This window comes from Peromyscus leucopus, chromosome 1 (assembly GCF_004664715.2).
Source record: "Peromyscus leucopus breed LL Stock chromosome 1, UCI_PerLeu_2.1, whole genome shotgun sequence".
Classification (NCBI taxonomy): Eukaryota; Metazoa; Chordata; class Mammalia; order Rodentia; family Cricetidae; genus Peromyscus; species Peromyscus leucopus.
Window position 1 is genome coordinate 103,487,756 of NC_051063.1, and position 19,984 is coordinate 103,507,739.

The 19,984-nt window shown below is 54.1% G+C and overlaps 1 protein-coding gene across 1 annotated transcript; it reads left to right on the top strand.

The window, feature by feature from the left end:
* Positions 1 to 2,313: 2,313 nt before the first annotated feature.
* Positions 2,314 to 14,768, top strand: LOC114698739 (protein Atg16l2). The gene is made up of 18 exons (XM_028877558.2): positions 2,314 to 2,496; positions 4,186 to 4,285; positions 5,454 to 5,556; positions 7,437 to 7,510; positions 7,650 to 7,898; positions 8,105 to 8,173; positions 8,447 to 8,560; positions 9,689 to 9,751; positions 10,294 to 10,402; positions 10,784 to 10,889; positions 11,725 to 11,795; positions 12,024 to 12,095; positions 12,203 to 12,323; positions 12,606 to 12,711; positions 13,444 to 13,593; positions 13,751 to 13,798; positions 13,887 to 13,988; positions 14,585 to 14,768. The coding sequence occupies exons 1-18, from the start codon at positions 2,370 to 2,372 to the stop codon at positions 14,670 to 14,672; spliced, it is 1,872 nt and encodes a 623-aa protein (XP_028733391.1). The 5' UTR covers positions 2,314 to 2,369; the 3' UTR covers positions 14,673 to 14,768.
* The last annotated feature ends 5,216 nt before the right edge of the window (positions 14,769 to 19,984 follow it).

Here is a 19,984-nt window from a genome sequence, read left to right on the forward strand (position 1 = left end):
CTATCATTCAAAAATGACAAAATTATTAAAAAATTTCTAGCGGTATTTCGTGAGTTAAAAAAGCATTAATTAGGCGTGCTGAAAAGACAGTTCCACAGTTAAGAGCAGGTACGGTTTTCCAGAGGAAATGAGTCCATTTCCCAGTACCCACATCAGGTGTCTTCCAACTGCCTGTAACTTCCGTTCCAGGGAATTTGATGCCTCTAGACTTTGCAGGCACCTGTACTCATGTGCGCGCGCACACACACACACACACACACACACACACACACACACACACACCATGATTAAAATACATTTTTAAAAAGTGTTAGGAAACCTGCCCGCCACATGGTGGTGGCGGCGGCAGCAGCAGCGCACGCCTTTAATCCCAGCACTCGGGAGGCAGAGCCAGGCGGATCTCTGTGAGTTCGAGGCCAGCCAGGGCTACCAAGTGAGTTCCAGGAAAGGCGCAAAGCTACACAGAGAAATCCTGTCTCAAAAAACCAAAAAAAAAAAAAAGACTCCTTACTTGAAAGATACGCACACTGTGTCGGGCTGGGGTGTGGGCAGGCTGGGGTCACAGAAACCTTAGCTGTGTGCAGGGCCTGGGAAGTAAGTGCTCCTGGATCCGATGTGTGGGCAGAGCCAGACTTCCTGCAGTAACGCTGGGCACATATGCAAAGGTTGGGAGGGCCCGAGCCAAAGACACACGGGGGACTAAGGTCAGTTTATAGTGTTTGGAGACAGGGTCTTGTTGTGTAACCAGGCTGGTTTGAACTCACTGTGCACCCCAGGCGGGCATCAGTGCTGGGGTTACGGGCATGCACCCCCATGTTCCGTTCCACAGTGGTTTCAGAGGACAACAGGATACACTGTCCTGGGTGTCATCTGCCTTTACTGTTCTCCAAGTCCCGTAACTGACCCCATCAGAATCTCAAGATCTGGAGGGCTGCCTGACACCGCCCCTTTCTGGTTTATTTCCCACGGAGAGCCAGGTCAGCCTTCACTGAGGACAGGCCTGCTGAACCTTCCTTGGCATGTCACGTTGTGAGACTGGGCCAGTGAATCTTTCTTCCCCTCTTCCTCCTCTTCTTTTGGTTTTTTGAGACAAGGCTTTTCTGTGTAGCCCTGCCTGACCTAGAACTTTTTCTAAAGACCAGGCTGGCCTCGGACTCTCAGAGATCCGCCTGCCTCTGCCTCCCGAGTGCTGGGATTAAAGGCGTGCCACTCCCCCCCCCCCCCCCCCACTCTCCTGTCATTTTTTACCCCAGCATGTACCTGCAGAACTCTGGATAGGCACTTTGCTAGAGACGGTTTCATTACAGTTCTCTGTGAAGCCAGGATTCACTGTCAAGTTTACCCACAAGAGATGTCTGTGCTCCTAGTCCAGGAGAGGGAGCCTAATGGTCCTGAGTCAGAATACTGGGTTGCTGGCTACCTCAGGTACCTACAGCATGCAGCCTCAGGCAAGCAGGGCCCTTCTCTCCTCCGAGCCTGGCGTTTTCCAAATAAACAGGGCCCTTTCTTTTTCGTTTGTTTATTTTGTTTTCGAGACAGGTTTCTCTGTGGTAACAGTCCTGGCTGTTCTGGAATTGCTTTGTAGACCAGGCTGGCCTCGAACTCACAGAGATCCACCTCTGCCTCCTGAGTGCTGGGACTAAGGGTGTGAGCCGTCACGGCCTGGCGAAACTGAGCCTTTTCTTAGAGCCCTAAAGTTCTGCTTCCTGTCCTTCCAAGCCTGAAACACTGGACCTTGAACCCAGGCCCTCGCACAGGCTAAGCAAGATCCCTATGCCTGAGCTACTCCCACCCCAGGCCTGCATTGGTCATTTTTATGTCATCAAACTTATTCATTTGTTCTTTCCAAGGGCTTGAGTCCTTTTTTCCTCCTCTCTGGCTAATTAATGTTCTTGGTTGATCCCTCATAAACCCCACTCAAACGTGACCATCGGGCGACAGTGGGGTTCTTTCAGGCAGTCTCTTCGGTTAGACTTGTGCTTGGTGCCTGTCCCTGTACAGCCCCGGGGTGACAGGGTCTCTGCCCTTCCTGCTTCCGAGGCGACAGCGAAAAGCATCCTTAGCAGCTGACTCTGGTCCAGGCGTGGCGAGGTTAAGGAACGCGACCCCGAGGCCCCGCCCCGGACGCGCCCACAGGCGCCGGGGAAGCTGCTTCCCCGGGAGACCGAAACGAGCTCCTTCGAGGTAGAAGTTTTGGCCGCCGCAGCACCCGCCTTGGGGCGCCCAGGTGTCCCCCACGAATGCACTTGGTACCGCCCGGGGATTCCCCGCCGCCGCCGCCGCCCTGACGTCAAGGAGTCCCCGGGAAGCCCCGCCCCCGAGCTCGGCTCCGGCGAGAGCTGAGCGCCGCGGCCGGGGACTGGGCGGCCATGGCGGGACCCGGCGCCCCCGGCGGTCCCTCCGCGCCCGCCGCCGTCTGGAAGCGTCACATCGTGCGACAGCTGCGGCATCGGGACCGCACGCAGAAGACGCTCTTCCTGGAGCTCGTGCCGGCTTGTGAGTGCGCCCCGGGGGACTCGGGGACGTCGGCCTTTGAGGAGATGGGGCTCCCCGCTCGGCGGGAGGGCTCGTCCCGCCGCTAGGCTGGTGACTCGGGGCAGCGGCGCTGTCTCGATTTCCCAGCCTTGCACGGGGAACCTGTTGACGCCCCTCTTCGTACTGACCAGGGTCCCTACCTGCCGTTTCCAGCCTGGGCGCTGCTTAGCCCTCAAGACTCAGCTCTGCCTCCCTTGAGCATCCTAGACACCAGCTCCGTCCCTCCGGGCTGGTTTCGCCCTTTACCGGCGGTCCCCATGGCAGGGCCTGGTCAGTCCGTTTGGTCCCCAAAGTGCAGTCAAGGAAGGCAGGCGTGGCCAGAGCAGCCATAGTGGCCGAAAGGAAGGAGCGAAACCCTGGTAGATTCTGCTACTGATAGGTTAATCCTGGCACAGGTTTGTGGAGCGCCTCGGTGCCTAGCGGATCCTAGGTGCTTCTTGTGTCGGCGAAGACAGGCCCTCATACAGTTATTTCGGGCCGGTTTGGTCAGGAGGGGGTGTGGCAGTTCAAGCCAAGATACACTGGAGTGCGTCTGTATTTACTGCCTCTGGTCAACTGTGACTGTATGTTTGGGCTGGAAGTCTAACCACAGTCTCTGCTGCTTCTTCACTTGCTGCTAATTTTGATGCACCTATGCCATCCAACTTGTTTTTCCTTGGAACTTGCCGGGGGCTGGCCTTCTCCCGGGGTTGTGTACCCACCTCTGTCTACCTCCAGGCAGCCTCAGTTCTCCAACTGCTCTGATGGGCAGTGGGACTGTTTGAGGGGGGAACCACCCTCCCAAGACCTCTATGGGAGTTGTAAGTTTGGGGAACTAGAGAGACCCAGGTCTGTGATATGGATAATTCAAGTCCTTAACCTCAGATTTCTTACTGGTAAATGAGGCTTACTGTGACCTTGTATGGGGGGTTGGGAGTGGGGGGGCTGCGCTTTTAGAAGGAGTCTGGGGTCGAGTTTTGAGTATTAGGTCAGGCCCAGGAACCTCAGTCAGGTCACAGTGAGGGAGGGAGAGGAAGATCTGCGCACGAGGTTTTCAACTCCAGTCTGCCCTGGAACTGGTTTAAAAAAAAAAAAAAAAAAAGCAGAAATGACTGGAAAGGGGTGTGGGCGAGGGGGGTCCAAGGTCAAACCACCTAACCTGGGAAGATTGTTAGGTAATTGCTCAAGGACTTTCAATATTGACCTGGGGGAAGCTACTGGGTGGAAGTGAGAATTACTTAATTATAAACTCCGAGGCCTTGAAGGGGAAGTGTCTTACTGGAGGGACAGGCAGGTGTGCTTTCATGCTCTGGATTCAGACCTCTGGCCGAGATGGATTCATCTCCTTGCTTTCCTTCTGTCCTTTACCAAGTGTGACCTAGACGTCTCTGTCCCCAGCAGTGGTGGTCTTTCTGTCCTGGAGGGGACAGGTTCTCTCCTGGGGGGGGGAGGGCAATGCTGTGAGGAGGCTTCACCAGGCCAATGCTGTGAGGAGGCTTCACCAGGCAGCTACCCACCCCCCGGGAAGGGCCAGAGCCCGGCCCCCAGCAGCTTCCCTATCCCAGGATCCTGGGCTTCTGCAGCCATCCCAGCCTGAGGTAACTTGTATGCCAGGGGTCTGCTGGCGAGTGTCTGCCTCTGCCACAGGCTTGTGCCCTCTCACATCCCCAGATAACCACCTCCTAGAGAAGGCTGAACTGCTAGCCAAGTTCTCAGAGAAGTTGAAGTCAGAGCCAGAGGATGTCACCTCCGCCCCGCATCAGGACTGCTGGTGAGTCCGTGTGAGGGATCACAGCAGGGCTGCTTGTGCCTGCCTCTTTGTCTGCGCTTTGCTTTTGCTATGCACAGCCCTGGCACCTCATCAGCCTGTGGCTGCTGGGGATGTGAGAGGGGACAGTAGACAGCCCCGTGAGTGTGTGTGTGTCGTGTCCCCCCGCCAAGCTGGCTGCTTAGCATCTTCTTCCTAGGCTCTTCTCTTTCTGCATTTGCCTCCTGGCCTATCCCGCAATCTTGTTTTCCCTTCTGTGTCTTTTCCCTCTCTCTGTTCCCGATAGCTACAAAGAGGGGCTTGCTACCCATTCCCAAGAGCAGGAGTAAATGGGGGACAGAATGAGAAGAGTGTGTAGCCTCGGCAGGCTGACCCCGAACTCCTGGTTTCCTGTCTCCACCTCTCAGGGGTTGGGATTACAGGTGTGCACCACCGGACTACACATGCTATTTGTATGAGCATCTGTGGAGGCTGGAGGTTAACACTGTGTGTCTTCCTTAATTACGTTTCACCTTAGTTTTTTGAGACAAGGTCTTGTACTGACCCTATAGTGAGCCGATTCAACTTCCCTAGCTCTGGTAAAGTGTGCCAGGTTTTTGTTTTTGATTTTTCGAGACAGGGTTTCTCTGTGTAGTTTTGGTGCCTGTCCTGGATCTCGCTCTGTAGCCCAGGCTGGCCTTGAACTCATAGAGATCCTCCTGGCTCTGCCTCCCGAGTGCTGGGATTAAAGGCGTGCGCCACTGCCTCCTGGCCTCGTGCCAGGTTTTTTAATGTAGGTGTTGGGGCCCAAACTCAGGTCCTCATTCTGGTGTGGCTTGCATTGTACCGAGTGAGCCATCCTTCCAACCCTGAGCTATTTTATACCGGGTCTTGTTATGTAGCTCATGCTGGTCTTGATCTCAGAATACGGTTTGGCCTCCTGAGTTCTGGGGAAGCGAGTAAGTGCCATTGTGCACTTGAGGGGTGTCACTGGCAGGCATCCGAGGTCTGGACCATCCTGGAGCAGAGGGGTCCTGGACAGCTTATTTCTGAGACTGCCTTTTCTCTGATTGGCTTCCCCCTACCCCAAGAGAAAGCTAATGGCTCCTGGAGCTTTTTATGGGGGGCACTCTTAGGGTATTCTTCGGGGACAGGGGGGAGAGGAGGGACCGTGAATTCTTCTTATTGTCAGGGGGGAGTTCTCCGGGCCTGCCTCTGACCGGGTCTCCTCAGCAGCCTCTCTGAGGATGATGTGGCAGCAGGAGGAGAAGGAACTGCAGCTGGTCTGCGGTGAGGTAAGCGGGGTGGGGCCTGCGCACGAACGGTGGGCCAGGGAGCGATGGTCCCCAAAAGCTGGCACTGAGTGAGTGGTCCTGTTTGTGTGGCAGTATCTGGGCCAGCGCGCCGCCACAACTTTATAGTCGCAGAGGAGTAGGATGGAGCTTCGAGGTGTGGACCCTGGACTCGAACATTCACCCACACAAACCCACTTTCTGTGACTCTTCATTCATTCTCTCAACACCTATTTATCGACAATCCAAGGAACAGGGAGTGCGGCCATAAACTAGGCCTGGCCCTGTGGGTTTCCATGGAGACTGAGGAGCCAGTAATCACATGTTTTTATAGCATGCCTCCTCACCTGCCCAAACACAAGGCCGGAGTGGGTTAGGAAGACACTGGAGAGCCCCTCCCCAGAGTGCTGTGTGGTTGTAATTTGAGAGTGGTGTGTGACGTTATCGCGTGTAGGTTCGTGTAGCAATCAGGATATTGCAGTGCTTGTTTACAAGATCCCTTTCTTGCTACCCCTTCTTAGTCACACCCAAACATCGCTAATCCCTGGCCACCACTAATCTGTTTCTACCTCTCTCTACCATTTGAACTCTGAAAGCAAGTGACTGGTGAGGGAGGTGGAGATGGTAATTGGCTTTCTCAGTATTGAAAATGATGAGCTGGGATGGTGGTGGCGCACACCTTTAATCCCAGCAGTCCGGAGGCAGAGACAGGCAGATCTCTGTGAGTTCGAGGCCAGCCTGGGCTACAGAGTGAGTTCCAGGACAGGCACCAAAGCTACACAAAGAAACCTTGTCTCGGAAAAGAAAAAGAAAAAAGATAAACGTTATAATTGGCTTATGATGGAATGGGCGGTCCACCCTGCCTGTGCAGGGTCCCTCCCCAGGCCTCTCACACCGGAAGTTGTGTCAGGGTAGGTGAGCAGCCCTGGCTTGCTCCTCTGCCTCTGGGAAGAAAGGGTGAGGGACAAGTTAGCAAGAAGAGCCAGCCCCCAGCTCCATCGTTTCCTGAGCCAGAGGTGTTCATGCTGGTCTCCTTGCCACACTGGTGGGCACAGCTTTGCCTCGGGAATCTGTTCTTCCCGGGATTTCAGCACCGAAAGGGGAGGGTGGGGCTGCACCCCTGCAGTTCTTCCCTCCATGCACCCCTGCAGTTGTTCTTTGCTCTCCACGGAAGGAGTGCTGAGGTATCCTCAGCCCACAGCTCCAGGATTGAGTCTGGGCCGTTCGCTCCTAATCTGCTCCTGTTCTTAGCCTTGTGTGCTCCGGGCTGCCTGGGTTGGCCAGTGGTGGGGGATGGGCTAGGAAGCCAGGTGTTGGGAGTTGGGAACTAGAACTCACGTCCAGTGCAGCCCCGAGAACACCAGTGCTTTATACGGAGCGGAGCATAATGTAGTTAGGTGGCCTGGGTTCGAGTCCTCAGGTCTGCCACTTAGCTGTGTGAGTTTGGATAAGTCCCTTAACCCGTCAGCATCCTCATCTGCAGTATGAAAATGGGAGTGCTTCACTTGGGTGTGACGGAGACTGAAAGTTAGCTTGGGACGAGGCGCGACACAAGTGTAAGCTAATAGTCTGCCATGGAGTTCCTGATAGTAGTTCTGGTTTACCTTGTGATTAGGAACGCACTCCCCTGCCATTTTACAGGTAAGGAAATGGAGCAGTTTCCTCTTGCAGCGGGTTAAATGTCTATCGCTGGGTCACAGCTAGGACTGACCGTTAGGAGTCAAACTCCAGAGCCCTGGGTCTGACAATTATCCCTTGAAGTGCGGGGCATCCTTATACAGGATCCCAACCTATCTCAGCCTGGGTGAGGAACGGGTGGGTAGCGGGGTGGTGGCTGGCTAGGTCCACCCTGGAGAGGCCCCCATGTCACCTGCCCTCCCCAGATGGCCTACCAGGTGGTGAAGAAGAGCGCAGCCCTAGACACCCTGCAGTCACAGCTGGAGGAGCGCCAGGGCAGGTGAGATGAGGGTCGGGAGCGGTCTTGCCTCAGGCGAGGGGATGGGAAAGGCCCCTAGAGCTTTCCCCTGGGTCCCCAAGCGCCCCCTAGACCTGTGGTTGGAGGTTAGAGGCCACCGCCTGATGTCTCCGCCCTGCAGGCTGGAAGCCCTGCAAGCCTGCGTGGTACAGCTAAGCGAGGCGCGGGCGCAGCAGTCCCGGCAGCTGGAGGAACTGCAGGCGGAGAACGCGGCGCAGAGGGAAGCCTACCGGGCGCTGCTAGAGCAAGCAGCACACCAGGAGGCCGCACTGCGCAGGCTCCAGGAGGAGGCACGGGACCTGCTGGAGCGGCTTGTGCAGCGTAAAGCGCGTGCCGCTGCCGAGTGCAATCTGCGTAATGAGCGAAGGAGAGGTGAAGGCTCGGGGCCACGCCCCATCAGAAATAGGCCACGCCTTCGGGAGGCAGTGTGGACCCAACCTGGTTGAGAGGACTGGGAATGAGGCGGGGCGGGGTGGGGCCCGGGGAGGTCAGGGCCTTCCATTGATCAGAAGGGACCCGCTTAAGTTGGGCCACTCCACCTGCAAAGCATCTCCTTTAGGATGCTTTTCTCTCTGCCAGGGCCAACCAAGCCCGGGTGTCCCAGGAGCTGAAGAGAGCGGCTAAGCGGACTGTGAGCATCAGCGAGTAAGAATGGGGAGGGAACAGGGATGACTCTGGTATTGGGTTGCAGCCCTGGGATGTGTTCACTACCTACAGTCTATGCACACCTCACTCCTGCCGGCCTGCAACCTGGGTGCCTGTGTGCACAGGTCAGGTCCCTGGACAGGTGTAGAGATATGTGTGGTCATGGAAGCCAGTCCATGGCTCTTAGCTGCTGGGGATCACTTACTTTTGTGTACTGCTGGGGCGGGGAGGGGTGGCCTTCTTTGGTCTTCCCAAGCTGCTTTTCTCTCCCAGGATCCCAAACACTCTAGAAGGTGGGACCAGGGAGGAGTCTGCGCCTCTGTCCCCTGTTGCTACACCTGAGTTCCTGGAGAGTGAGACTTGTGAGAAATGGAAAAGGCCTTTCAGGTGAGCATCCAGGTACTCTCCTACCTCAGCTGGCTCCCACCCAGAAGGCTGCCCATGTCTTTTTCCAGGATCGGGGCCAGCTTTTGGAGAGGGCTGTGTACAGCCCAGTACTGTTCTGACCTCAGTGCCTGGAGGCAGGCAGTGTTACTCCATTCTCTACTTCCAAGAACCAGGGCTCTTAGGGTGAGCCATAAGGCTTATGAAAGAGTGTCACTGGGAAGAAAGTGGACAAGACCCAAGGCTCAGGTGTCCCAGGCTTGTGTGTGTAAGCACAGGAGTGCATGTGTGTGTCCGCACAGGGACATGAGCATGTGTGCAAGGTTAGTGAGCATATCTGAGTGTGAGCCTGAGTTAAAGCGTGTTCACACTTGAGCTATGACAGGAGCTTGAATCTTCAGGTGTCTCTCTGCTCAAACCCCCCCCCCATATATAGGGGGGTCTCATATAGCTTAGACTGACCTCAAACTCAATGTATAGTCAAGGATGACTTCAAACTCCTGGTCTTCCTCCCAATAGCTGGGATTAGGACATGGGCCAGCATATCTGGCTTCTACCACATCTTGATTGGCTTGTCATTGGGCTGCCAGTCCTTCCCCATTTTGCTGGCCTGAAGCTCTTTTCCAGAAGTCTTTCCTTCAGGAACCTCTGTCCCTGGGAGAGTGAATGAACGGGAGCACCATGAAATGCTGGTTCCCCAAATTCTGGCAGCACTAATGGTCTAGATGTCTCAGCACAAACATTTACTTGGGTGTTTTGAGGGCTGCTCAGCGAGCTGGCGTTTTCCCCACTCACTGTCTCAGCCTGGGAGCATCATTCTCTTCCTTAGCCCTCTCCACAGGCCGGGGCTCGGTGTCTCAGGAGCTTTTGTTGGTGAGCACCTGGGGAATGAGACTCTTTGTCATCTTGGTGGAGACTTGGGGAGGTGTTCATTGCCAAGAATCTCCCTCCCGCCACCCTTCTTGGTTAATCTATGTCACGCCTCTCCTAGCTTTCAGTGAATCGAGTTCTGGTTCTTGCCTTGAGTGATCATGACCTCCTCAGGGGTCCCTCGTGAAATATAGGGATCAGTGACTGCTGGGTGGAGCACCATGAGCCAGGCTCTCAGTGTGCCTCTCCGTTCTGCCCCAGGTCTGCCTCGGCCACCTCTCTGACACTGTCCCGCTGTGTGGACGTGGTGAAGGGGCTGCTTGAGTAAGTGTGTGTGCTCATGTGTGAAGGGATGGGCACCCCCTGGAAGGCTCCCTGAGCCCAGCCTTGGTCTGTCCATCCATATGATGTCTGTCTGTCTGTGCATCTTGTTGGGCCCCACAGGCAGGATCTGGGTGGATAGCTCGAGACCAGCTCCTGATAACTATCTTTCAGGTTCGTAACACTGTCCTTATTCAGGGTCCTCACAGGGGACTATAAGAGCTCTCGCCTGAGGTTGATCAAGAACGCCCATTCAGTCGGGAAACTGAGGCTCGGAAATGTCTAAGATTTGTTCAGTTACTTAGCCTAGCAGTGGTAATGCCATTACCGGAATGCCAGCCAGCCTTAACGTTTCTTTGTACTTCCTACCTTGTCTTGTGTCTGCTCGTCTCTGCCCGCATCTCCACAGGGGTCAGGCTGGGTTGTGGACCTTGGGGAATGTCCCCGCCACCTGCCATGTCTGCTTCTTGTTGCTGCCTCAGGAGAGCTTAAAGTCCCCATGTTAGCAGGTTTTGCCGAATGCTTTTCTCTCCTCACCCCTGTAGCTTCAAGAAGAGGCGAGGTCACTCGGTGGGGGGTGCCCCTGAGCAGCGGTACCAAAGCATCCCTGTGTGTGTATCTGCTCAGATTCCTACCCAGGCTCAGGACGTCTTGGTAAGGAAGGAGCTGGGCCTCATGTCGGGGGTGCTAATGAGAATGTTCAAGGGCGGACCAAGTGGGCTGAGCAGGAGTTTGTCTGTAGCCTGTGGCGGGAGCCACACAGCATTTTACAGTAGAACACAGACTGGAGTCGGGTAGAGGCAGACACTCAGCATGAGGCATGGGGCAGCAGGGGTCCAGGCATAGTTGGAAAGACCTGGTGGGGCCAAATGTGAAACTTAGGGTTTTCAGAGACCCCCCCCCCCCACACACACACAAAGGGAGCTGCCAGGCCAGGAAGAGACGTGGAAATGCCTGTGAGTGGACACAAAGAGGCATGCATGGGGAGGATCTGGGGTACCAACTCCTCCCCTCTTTTTTTTTTTTTTTAAACAGGATGCCCATCTCTCTGAGGTCAATGCTGTTTGTTTTGGCCCCAACAGCAGCCTCCTGGCCACGGGAGGGGCTGACCGGCTCATCCACCTCTGGAATGTCGTGGGAGGTTAGAGCTCCTTCCTGAAAGTCAACCCAGCACTCTCCTGCAGACCCCATTCTCAGCTGGATCCTGGTTGGCCCTGGTCTTAGGCCTGTCCCCCCTGTCCCCTGCTGGGAGGAGTCTATGAACAGTGGCTAGAGAACTCTGAGGAAGAGGGACCCTGAGCTCTTGCTCTCAAGAAGCTCCTTGGGTTCAGGTCTGCAGGACAGGGAGGCCCAGCCCAGATGGCTGCTGTTGGAGGAGGTAGGGATACCTGATCCTTCCTGAGGGCATGTAGAGCCAAGTCTTGGGCAAGTCCCTGGGTCTACCAAACTACCTCCTTTTCATTTTTAGACAGGGTTTCATTACGTAGCCCTCGCTGGCCTGGAACTCACTATGCAGACCAGGTTGGCCTCCTCCAACAGACCAGGTGCCTCTGCCTCCTCGGTGCTGGTATTAACTCTGTGCCAATGTGCCCAGAGTAGCTACATCCTATGCTCGGATCACTTAGACTCCCGGAAATCAATGAGGTGGTCCACACTGACTGTCCACCTTGTTTTAGGATGTGTGCTCTGTAGGGAGGGGGACCGAGCACCAACTCCTGAAGGCTTCCCAGAAGTGGGCGTGCAGCCAGGCTGGCCTGGCCTGCTGTGACCTAGGGACAGTCCCTCCTCTCTGGTCCTCTCTAGCAGTGTGACCTGCCTAGTTGCCCCTAGGGCTGTACAGCAGTTCGAGGAGGTGGCACTCTCCCCCAGGCCAAGCCAGACCCAGCCACTCTGTCCTCTACTTCTTGTCCGGGGTCCCAGTTCCTCTATTTTGTAAGGCTAATAATCTCATCTACTATCCCTTCCCCTGCTTTCAGGTCGCCTGGAGGCCAACCAGACCCTCGAAGGAGCTGGTGGCAGCATCACCAGTGTGGATTTTGACCCCTCGGTAAGGAGACTTTGCCCCAGTGGCATGGATGTCACCTCAGTCTCTACACAGGGCAGTGGGGCCCTGGGGCCTGAGGGCACATTGTGGGTGTCTTAGAACCGACCCTGGAGGAGCTGCCCTCCGTGACCGGGAAGCTTTGAGGCAGTCTCCCCTGGCTCTCTGGCCCACGGCCTGATGCCTCTGTCAGGCCTACCATGGCCCAGGACCTCTCCTACTCCCTTTTTCTAGGGCTCCCAGGTTTTGGCAGCTACTTACAACCAGGCTGCCCAGCTCTGGAAGGTGGGGGAGACACAGTCCAAGGTGAGGCCTGGCTGGGGAGGCTCCCTAAGGGTTAAGGGTCATGCCTCGGGATTTGCAGAATGGCTGTTTTGCGGGGTTGGCTTAATCTGTGCTTTCTGTGGGGACAGGAAACCTTGTCTGGACATAAGGACAAAGTGACAGCTGCCAAATTCAAGCTAACGAGGCATCAGGCAGTGACTGGGAGCCGAGACCGGACTGTGAAGGAATGGGACCTGGGCCGCGCCTACTGTGAGGCTCAGTCCCACTCGCCCCAGCTCCTAGTCACAGAGACCTTACCTTATTCTCTAGCGGTGGCTCCGGGGTTCATGTCATTGGGCCTCACACCTCTAATGATTTCCCTTCTCTGTCACTCCCTGCTGCTCTCTTCCTGCTTTCGTGGTGACCTTGGTCTTTAGAGGTAGGGTGAGCCCTGGGCTGGGAAGGCCTGTACCCCAGTCTTGGAAGGAGACTGCTCACATTCAGTGGCTGCCGCTGATTCTGAGACTCTGGGTTCTCCTCCTTGGTCCTCAGGTTCCAGGACCATCAATGTGCTTTCCTACTGTAATGACGTGGTGTGCGGGGACCACATCATCATCAGTGGCCACAATGACCAGAAGATCCGGTTCTGGGACAGCAGGTGACAGGCACGGGCTGTGGGTGGTAGAGGCCCTGAGTTATTGTTCCTTTCTCTGGCTGTGGCAGGGTTGTGGAACCTTGGGGAAGTGTGCCAGTGGGTGGCTTCTGCTGGGCATGGTCTTTGAGGGTTCAGTGTGTCTGGGGAGCTGTGCCGCCTTCTTAGTGGTTCTCAAGTCAGCACCGAACTCTTCCCCAGGCCTATAACCAACACAGACAAGCACCTTTTCCGTATTTAGCACCACATTTTAGTCAAAAACAGCAAAAAAGCGTAGTTGGCTGACCAAAGCAGGGCTAGTGCTTTGTAGGTCTCTGCGGCCTCTCTTTTTGAGATTGCTCATCTGCCTGGGGTTGAACCAAGGGCTTTATATCTGCTAGAATGCTCCCAGCCTTTTTAGGTACTTATTTGGAGACAGGATCTCAGTAAAGTTTTCCAGGCTGGCCTTGAACAAATGATTCTCCTGCCTCAGCTGTGATTACAGGCCTGTCACCACGTCTGGTTAACACCATTATTCCCAAGTGACCCAAGGCTCCAGCTCTCACATCAGTCTCTCAATGGAAAGCTGGCTGTAGTAGGAAGGGCTGGTAGTCCTGTAAGCCTCAGCCCCAGGGATCCAGGCCTGGGGTGCCTCTGGAATACATTAGCTGGGAAAGTGGCCACACACAGCCTGTCAGAAGTACCCTAGGATGCCTCTTCCTCATTCCTCTCTATCCCTATTCCCCTCCCTCCCGCCAGGGGCCCCCACTGCATCCAGGTCATCCCTGTACAGGGCCGGGTTACCTCCCTGAGCCTCAGCCACGACCAGCTGCATCTGCTTAGCTGTTCCCGAGACAATACACTCAAGGTCATCGACCTGCGAATCAGCAATATCCGACAGGTGTTCAGGTACTGGGCCTGTTGGGCCTCCCCTGTGCAAGGTCGTGGGGGGCACTCCCTGGTAGCCCCTCTAGACTAGGACCTGCCGGCCCCTTCTCACATCTGGAGGAGGACAGGCCCCCTGGAAGCAGCCTGCATTCTGACTCCAGCCCTGTTCTGTCCTCAGGGCGGATGGCTTCAAGTGCAGTTCTGACTGGACCAAAGCTGTGTTCAGGTGCGTCTGGGAGGGCATGCCTGTGTAGCCCGTGTGCGCGTGTCTGTACTTCTGAACCCCTTCTCATCTTCTGCTGTGACCTGTCCAGCCCTGACAGAGGCTATGCGCTGGCAGGTTCCTCAAATGGAGCCCTGTACATCTGGGATGTGGACACTGGGAAACTGGAGAGCAGCCTACAGGGACCCCACTGGTGAGCACACCACCACATGCATGCCTTCCACATGTGTTTGGGCCCATCGTTGCCACGGTCCTGGGAGCCCATTTTATAGATGAGGAAATGGTCTTGGGCTTAGCGAGGCTCCTCCAGCTGCCTAGGTCGGATGCTGAGGGGCAGAGTCAGGCTGCCGGCCTGCTCCTGCTGCCCTCCTGCTGCCCTCCTGCTCCTGCTGCCCTCCTGCTCCTGCTGCCCTCCTGCTCCTGCTGCCCTCCTGCTCCTGCTGCCCTCCTGCTCCTGCTGCCCTCCTGCTGCTCCTGCTGCCCTCCTGCTCCTGCTGCTCCTGCTGCCCTCCTGCTCCTGCTGCCCTCCTGCTCCTGCTGCCCTCCTGCTCCTGCTGCCCTCCTGCTCCTGCTGCCCTCCTGCTGCTCCTGCTGCCCTCCTGCTGCTCCTGCTGCTCCTGCTGCCCTCCTGCTCCTGCTGCCCTCCTGCTGCCCTCCTGCTCCTGCTGCCCGCTTGCTCCTGCTGCCCTCCTGCTGCCCTCCTGCTCCTGCTGCCCTCCTGCTGCCCTCCTGCTCCTGCTGCCCTCCTGCTCCTGCTGTCCTCCTGACGCCCGTCTTTCCTCTCTTCAGTGCCGCTGTCAACGCCGTGGCCTGGTGCTTCTCTGGGAACCACGTTGTGAGTGTGGACCAAGGCAGGAAGGTGGTGCTCTGGCACTAGGGGCACGGCTTCCCTGTCTGGATCGGAGCTGTGTTCTGAAGCCCGAAGCCAGAGAACAGCCTCCTTCTGATCAGGACTCCAGAGCTGCGCTTTGATTCAACTGTAGATGTTATGTGAGGGCCTGGCAGGACCCGGCCTGTTTGTCTAAAATCAAAGTGTGAGCTAGGGATTACAATTTTTTAAAAGTCGCCAGGCAGCGGTGGCGCACGCCTTTAATCCCAGCACTCGGGAGGCAGAGCCAGGCAAATCTCTGTGAGTTCGAGGCCAGCCTGGACTACAGAGTGAGATCCAGGAAAGGCGCAAAGCTACACAGAGAAACCCTGTCTTGAAAAGCAAAAAACAAAACAAAACAAAAAAACAATTTTCTAAAAATCTCTATTTGTTTATTTTCCTCAAAGTGGGAAAAAACAAACAAACAAACAAAACTACCTGTGTCTTGCCTCTTTGAAACATTTGGGGGGTACAGGGAAATTGGCTGTTCCAGTCTAACCGTGGAATAGCATTTAGAAAGGCCCAAGCAGGGGCAGGGAAGAGCAGTAGCTCTTGGGGCTAGTAGACGGTCCTGGTGGAAAGGGCCCTAATAAGCTTGAGTGACATCAGAATCCTTGGCAGGAGGCCTGCCTGAAGACTGGGACCATGTCCTGGCCTGCATCCCACCTGGACCATAGGCTGCCTGCCTCCCGCCACTGTCTCCGCCCCTCAGTGACTGGGCTGCTGTTTGCTCCTCTCTACAGGTGCCTCACTCCTCTAGAGTTGTCCTCACCAGAAGCAGTTTCCCTAGCTTTTTGTTGTTGCTGTTTTGGACACATCATGCTCTGTAACCCTGGCTAGTCAGGTACACATGTAAGTGCCTAGGAAATGTGGCCTCAGCCTCAGTGCTGGGATGGCAGGCATTTACTGTTCCACACCACATCTACAGTGTCAGGGTCAGCATGGTCACAAGTCCAGCGCTTTGGTGTCCTACAGTGCTTCTTCCTCTGCCTTCAATGTCCTGTCCTTCCCATGGCAATTCAGGCTGTCTTTTGTCCCTTTATTGACAGCCTACCCTCACCTGCCAGCTGGGTAAGAGGCCTTTGTCCCTCACCTCCAGCTTGCCTCCCTTCTTAAACCTGGGAGCAAGTCTAAGAGTGTGAACAGTATTCCCTGCATCCAGGCCTGGCTCAAGCCACAGGAAGTGCCTCCTGAGTGGTCACATTCTCTTGTTCAGCAAGTTCAACAGTCCAAAGTTCCGGGAATGGGGCATACCCACAGTTCAATCCTCACCCCTCAGTCTTGGCCCAGCTCTCAGTGGCCACTAGGGGTCACTAGTTGTCTGGTCAACAGTTTTTTTTCCTGGGAAAGGCCAACACTCCCAGTGGTCACCATTATTGAGGATTGCCCAGGCCTCAGCCTTGCTCTGCTCTCTGCAGCCTTGTTCCTCCCAACCACTTGTGATGGATCATGTTCTACACATGAGAAGTGAGGCTTGATGGCTGCCATTCAGGTTCACACAGCTACTAACAGCCGAGCTGTTCCGCATCGCAGCCCTTTGTTTTGAAACATGGCCTATGTAGCCGAGTATGACAGTGAATGTGTGATTCTCCTGCCTGTGCCTCCACCTCCCAAGTGCTGGCATTACAGATGTGTACCCTCATCCCATATGGTCCCCTATGACTGAACCTCAGGGCTTTGTGTGGGTCAGGAAAGCGGTCTACCAACTACATCCTCAACCCATACCCTCTTTTTAAAAAAAATTATTTCAGGTGTATGAGTGTTTTGCCTGCATGCAAGTGTGCTGTGTGTGTGCCTGGTGCCCACACAGGCCAGATTCCCTGAAATTGAAGTTATGGTTATGGATGAGCATGTGGGTGCTGGGATTAAACCTGGGTCCTCGGTAAGAGCAGCCAGTGCTCTTAACCTCTGAATCATTTCTCCAGCCCCTGCACCACAAAACCCCAATCTCTCAAGAGATAGGCTCCCAACTGGGCAGTGCTCCTCCACCAGGGTACACAGAGCTGTGCCTAACCTGACTCTCCCACGTGTTCTTCCATTTTCGACTCTGAGCTGAAGGTTAGGTGAGGCACATGCAGGGACACCAGAGTGAGTCCTGGGAGGCTGCTGCCAGACACACCATCTGAGCCAAGTCCCTCCAGATGTTTTTGCCATACCTCAAGTAGTAGTGAACCCTATTTTGATGACCCATATGAGTTACCCAGTAAGTGTAAATCACTTCTGGGTACAGGGACCCTTCTGCCCCTCCAACTCCCCCGAGGGAGCTCATGTGAATCCCCAAGGAAGAGTCAGGGCCAGCAAGAGAGACCTCTAGGACCCCTAATAAAAACTGGAATGGCCTGTGCATGGAGAGAGCCAGAGAAGTGGCAGGAGTTTGCCCAAGGTTACAGCAGAACTACGTGAAAGGGACTTAGGCTTACTTGGTAGGATGCTTGCTTAGCGCGCAGAAAGCCGCATGTACCACATAAAACTGAGTACTGTATATTATGCCTGGAATCAACCAACAAGGCAAGAGGATCGGAAATTCAGTCATCCCGAGTTGGAGGCCAGCCTGGGCTACATGAGACTCTTCAAAAGATTTTAAAAAGAAGCCAAAACAACAACAACAACAAAAAAAAAAAATGGGTGAAGACTCTGATTCCCTTTGGCAAAAACTAGACTCAGGTTCAGTAGAGGGGCTGTCCTAATGTTGTGGAAGCTAGTTTGGCTTCCGCTCCCAATCCTCTCTATAAGTCTCAGGCAAGGCCCAATGGCTTCCTGGCTGTGTGTGTACCTCTCCATGGAACCCTCCATGGAGCTTCCCTCAGGGGCCGATCCACAGGTATGAGGACTGCTGCCTGAACTGCCCAGGCTCAAGCCTTACTGATCTTGAGACCCCAGGGATAAGAAACAAGTCCTGGTGTAGGGATCCTACTCTCCAGTCCTGGCTCAAGCCGGTTCTTGAGTCTCTCACAAGATGTGAGCCCCTCCAGTGTCCAGCAGGTGGCCTCTGGAGGAGTCCTGACCCCAGGTGTAAGCCTGCTTGTGAGACTCAGACATTCCACGGGTACCATCTCTGCTGGAAGTACATCCACTAGTCAATATCTTCATTTATACCTTACCTTATTTAATCCTAGATCTGAGGCAGTTTATATCATCTTCTCACTCCCAAGTTACAGATGAGGAAGTTGAGGGCTGAGACTGAGATCATGGCAGAGGGTGCCCACAGTTCTTTCCCTGCTCCTTACTGGTGTGTTTGGCACACAAGCCTGTGACCCCTGCTCACAAGGTTCTTTCTATTATGCTTCAGGATAACATTTAAAAACATGTTCCCCGAACAGCACTCTCAGGAAAAGACATGAAAGAGTTCAATGGTTTTTTTGGCCACTGGGTCAATACACTCTGGTGTTCTTGTGGTTCTCGGCAGCTCGTGCTTTAACAAGACAAACCCAGCAAGGGTCCAGGGGGAAAACTAAACTGGTTATGTCAAGTTGCAGGATTGCAGGAAAAATTTTCAATTCTCCATTTTCTGACATAAAATTTCTGTAATTTGGTTGTATTTCTGATGCGTATGTATATTATACACCACCTTACACTAAATAAATGCAGAAGAGTTAGTGCCGCCAGACATTGTCACAGGCCATTCAAGAGAGCTGGGCAGAAATTAGAACCAAATCCCAGAGCTGTGGCTGCGACTGGTGCAGCCTGCGAGTGTCACTGCAATACAGAGCGCAGTCATTGCCTTGTCTCCGGGGATGAGTCCAGGGACCTGAATTTTGTTTTTTTCTCTTGCCACCCCAGGAAATCCGTGTCTATTTTCAAACATCATGAGCTTCTGTGTAGTTTCCTCCTGCAACTAGAATAATTCAACTGATCTAGAGGGAGAGTTTCATTGCATCCTTTTGGGTTTTTCAAGACAGGGTTTCTCCGTGTAGCTTTGGTACCTGTCCTGGATCTCACTCTGTAGACCAGGCTGGCCTCGAACCCACAAGTGCTGGGATTAGAGGCACCACCGCTGCCCGGCTCATTGCATCCTTTTTAAAGGTGGAGTGGTAGCAGCTGGGAGGGAAAGATGTCCCATTAGGTAGTGGCAGGGCTAAAGCCAGAAACATCCTCTTACTCTGACTCTAACTTACGGACCTAGGCTTAGAGAGTCGGGGACCAGGTAATGAACAGTGAGTCTATGGGCTGATGGCTTGGTCAGTTCCTGTGACAAGGGAAGTCAACATGGATGACACTGGGGTAGGACAACTGGCTGAACCCTGACCTAGGTTGAAGACCACATCTCCAAGACTAGTGTCAGACTCGAAAGTGAGAGGTGATAGTAGTGCAAATGGTGCTTGTAGCCTCCCTGTGCTACATACACACTTTGTGTCCTTCCTGGATCTAGGCTTCTCAGGCTGCAGGACACAGAATCAGTCCTCATAGCTGCTCCAAGTGGCTCAGCCAGGATTTAATAACCCATACCTGACTTGCAAGTCCATGTTGCTCCACATGCTGATGGTGGAAATGTAAATGGATGCAATTCTTTTGGAAGCCAATTTGCCAAAAATCTAACAAAAGTAAATATATACCCTTTCTGTCAAATTCTACATTTAGGAGTTTGCCCAATATTTACAATGGAACAAATTTATAAGGAAATACACACAGTGATGTTAGCTTCAATTTCCTAGAAGTAGCTAGAAACAACTCAAATGCCCTTCACTAAAGGAATGATTAAATGATTACATAGCCAAACAACTGAATATGGTGCAGCCATCAAAAAGAATGACAAAACGTGGCCGGTGAGAGAGCGCAGTGAGTAAAAGCTCTTGTTCAATCCTCAGAACCCACAGGGGAAAAAAGCAGGATATAGTGGCACACATTTGTAACCTAGCACTTCTGTAAGATGGATGGTCTTGGGGTACACAGCACAACAAAAACAAGAAACCTGCCTCAGCAAAGTGGAGAGAAAGCCATCTCTCAAAAATTGTCCTGATACACAAACATGTGCTGTGGTACATACACACTTGTACTCACATACACATCATAGATATCATAATTTGTGAGTTCCTCCACACCCAGGCTGGGCGCTAGTCCTTGGCTTGTGGTTGTTTGGAAGCCAGTAACTAGATCACCAGCATGCCTACTAGTCCTGGCCTTCAATACATAACCTGTCTTTTCTCCTCTCTTGCTGGAAAAGCTTAGCATCAGGATCTCATTGTCTGGGTGGACTCACTTCCTGCTCTCTGCACACGGTAAGTGGTTTAAGCATGGCCCAGGAGTGTTTCTGGAAGAAGCAGTTTCTCTTCTCTAATCTCTCTCAAAGCCTGTTTATTCAACTCTTTATCAGGACACTTGGA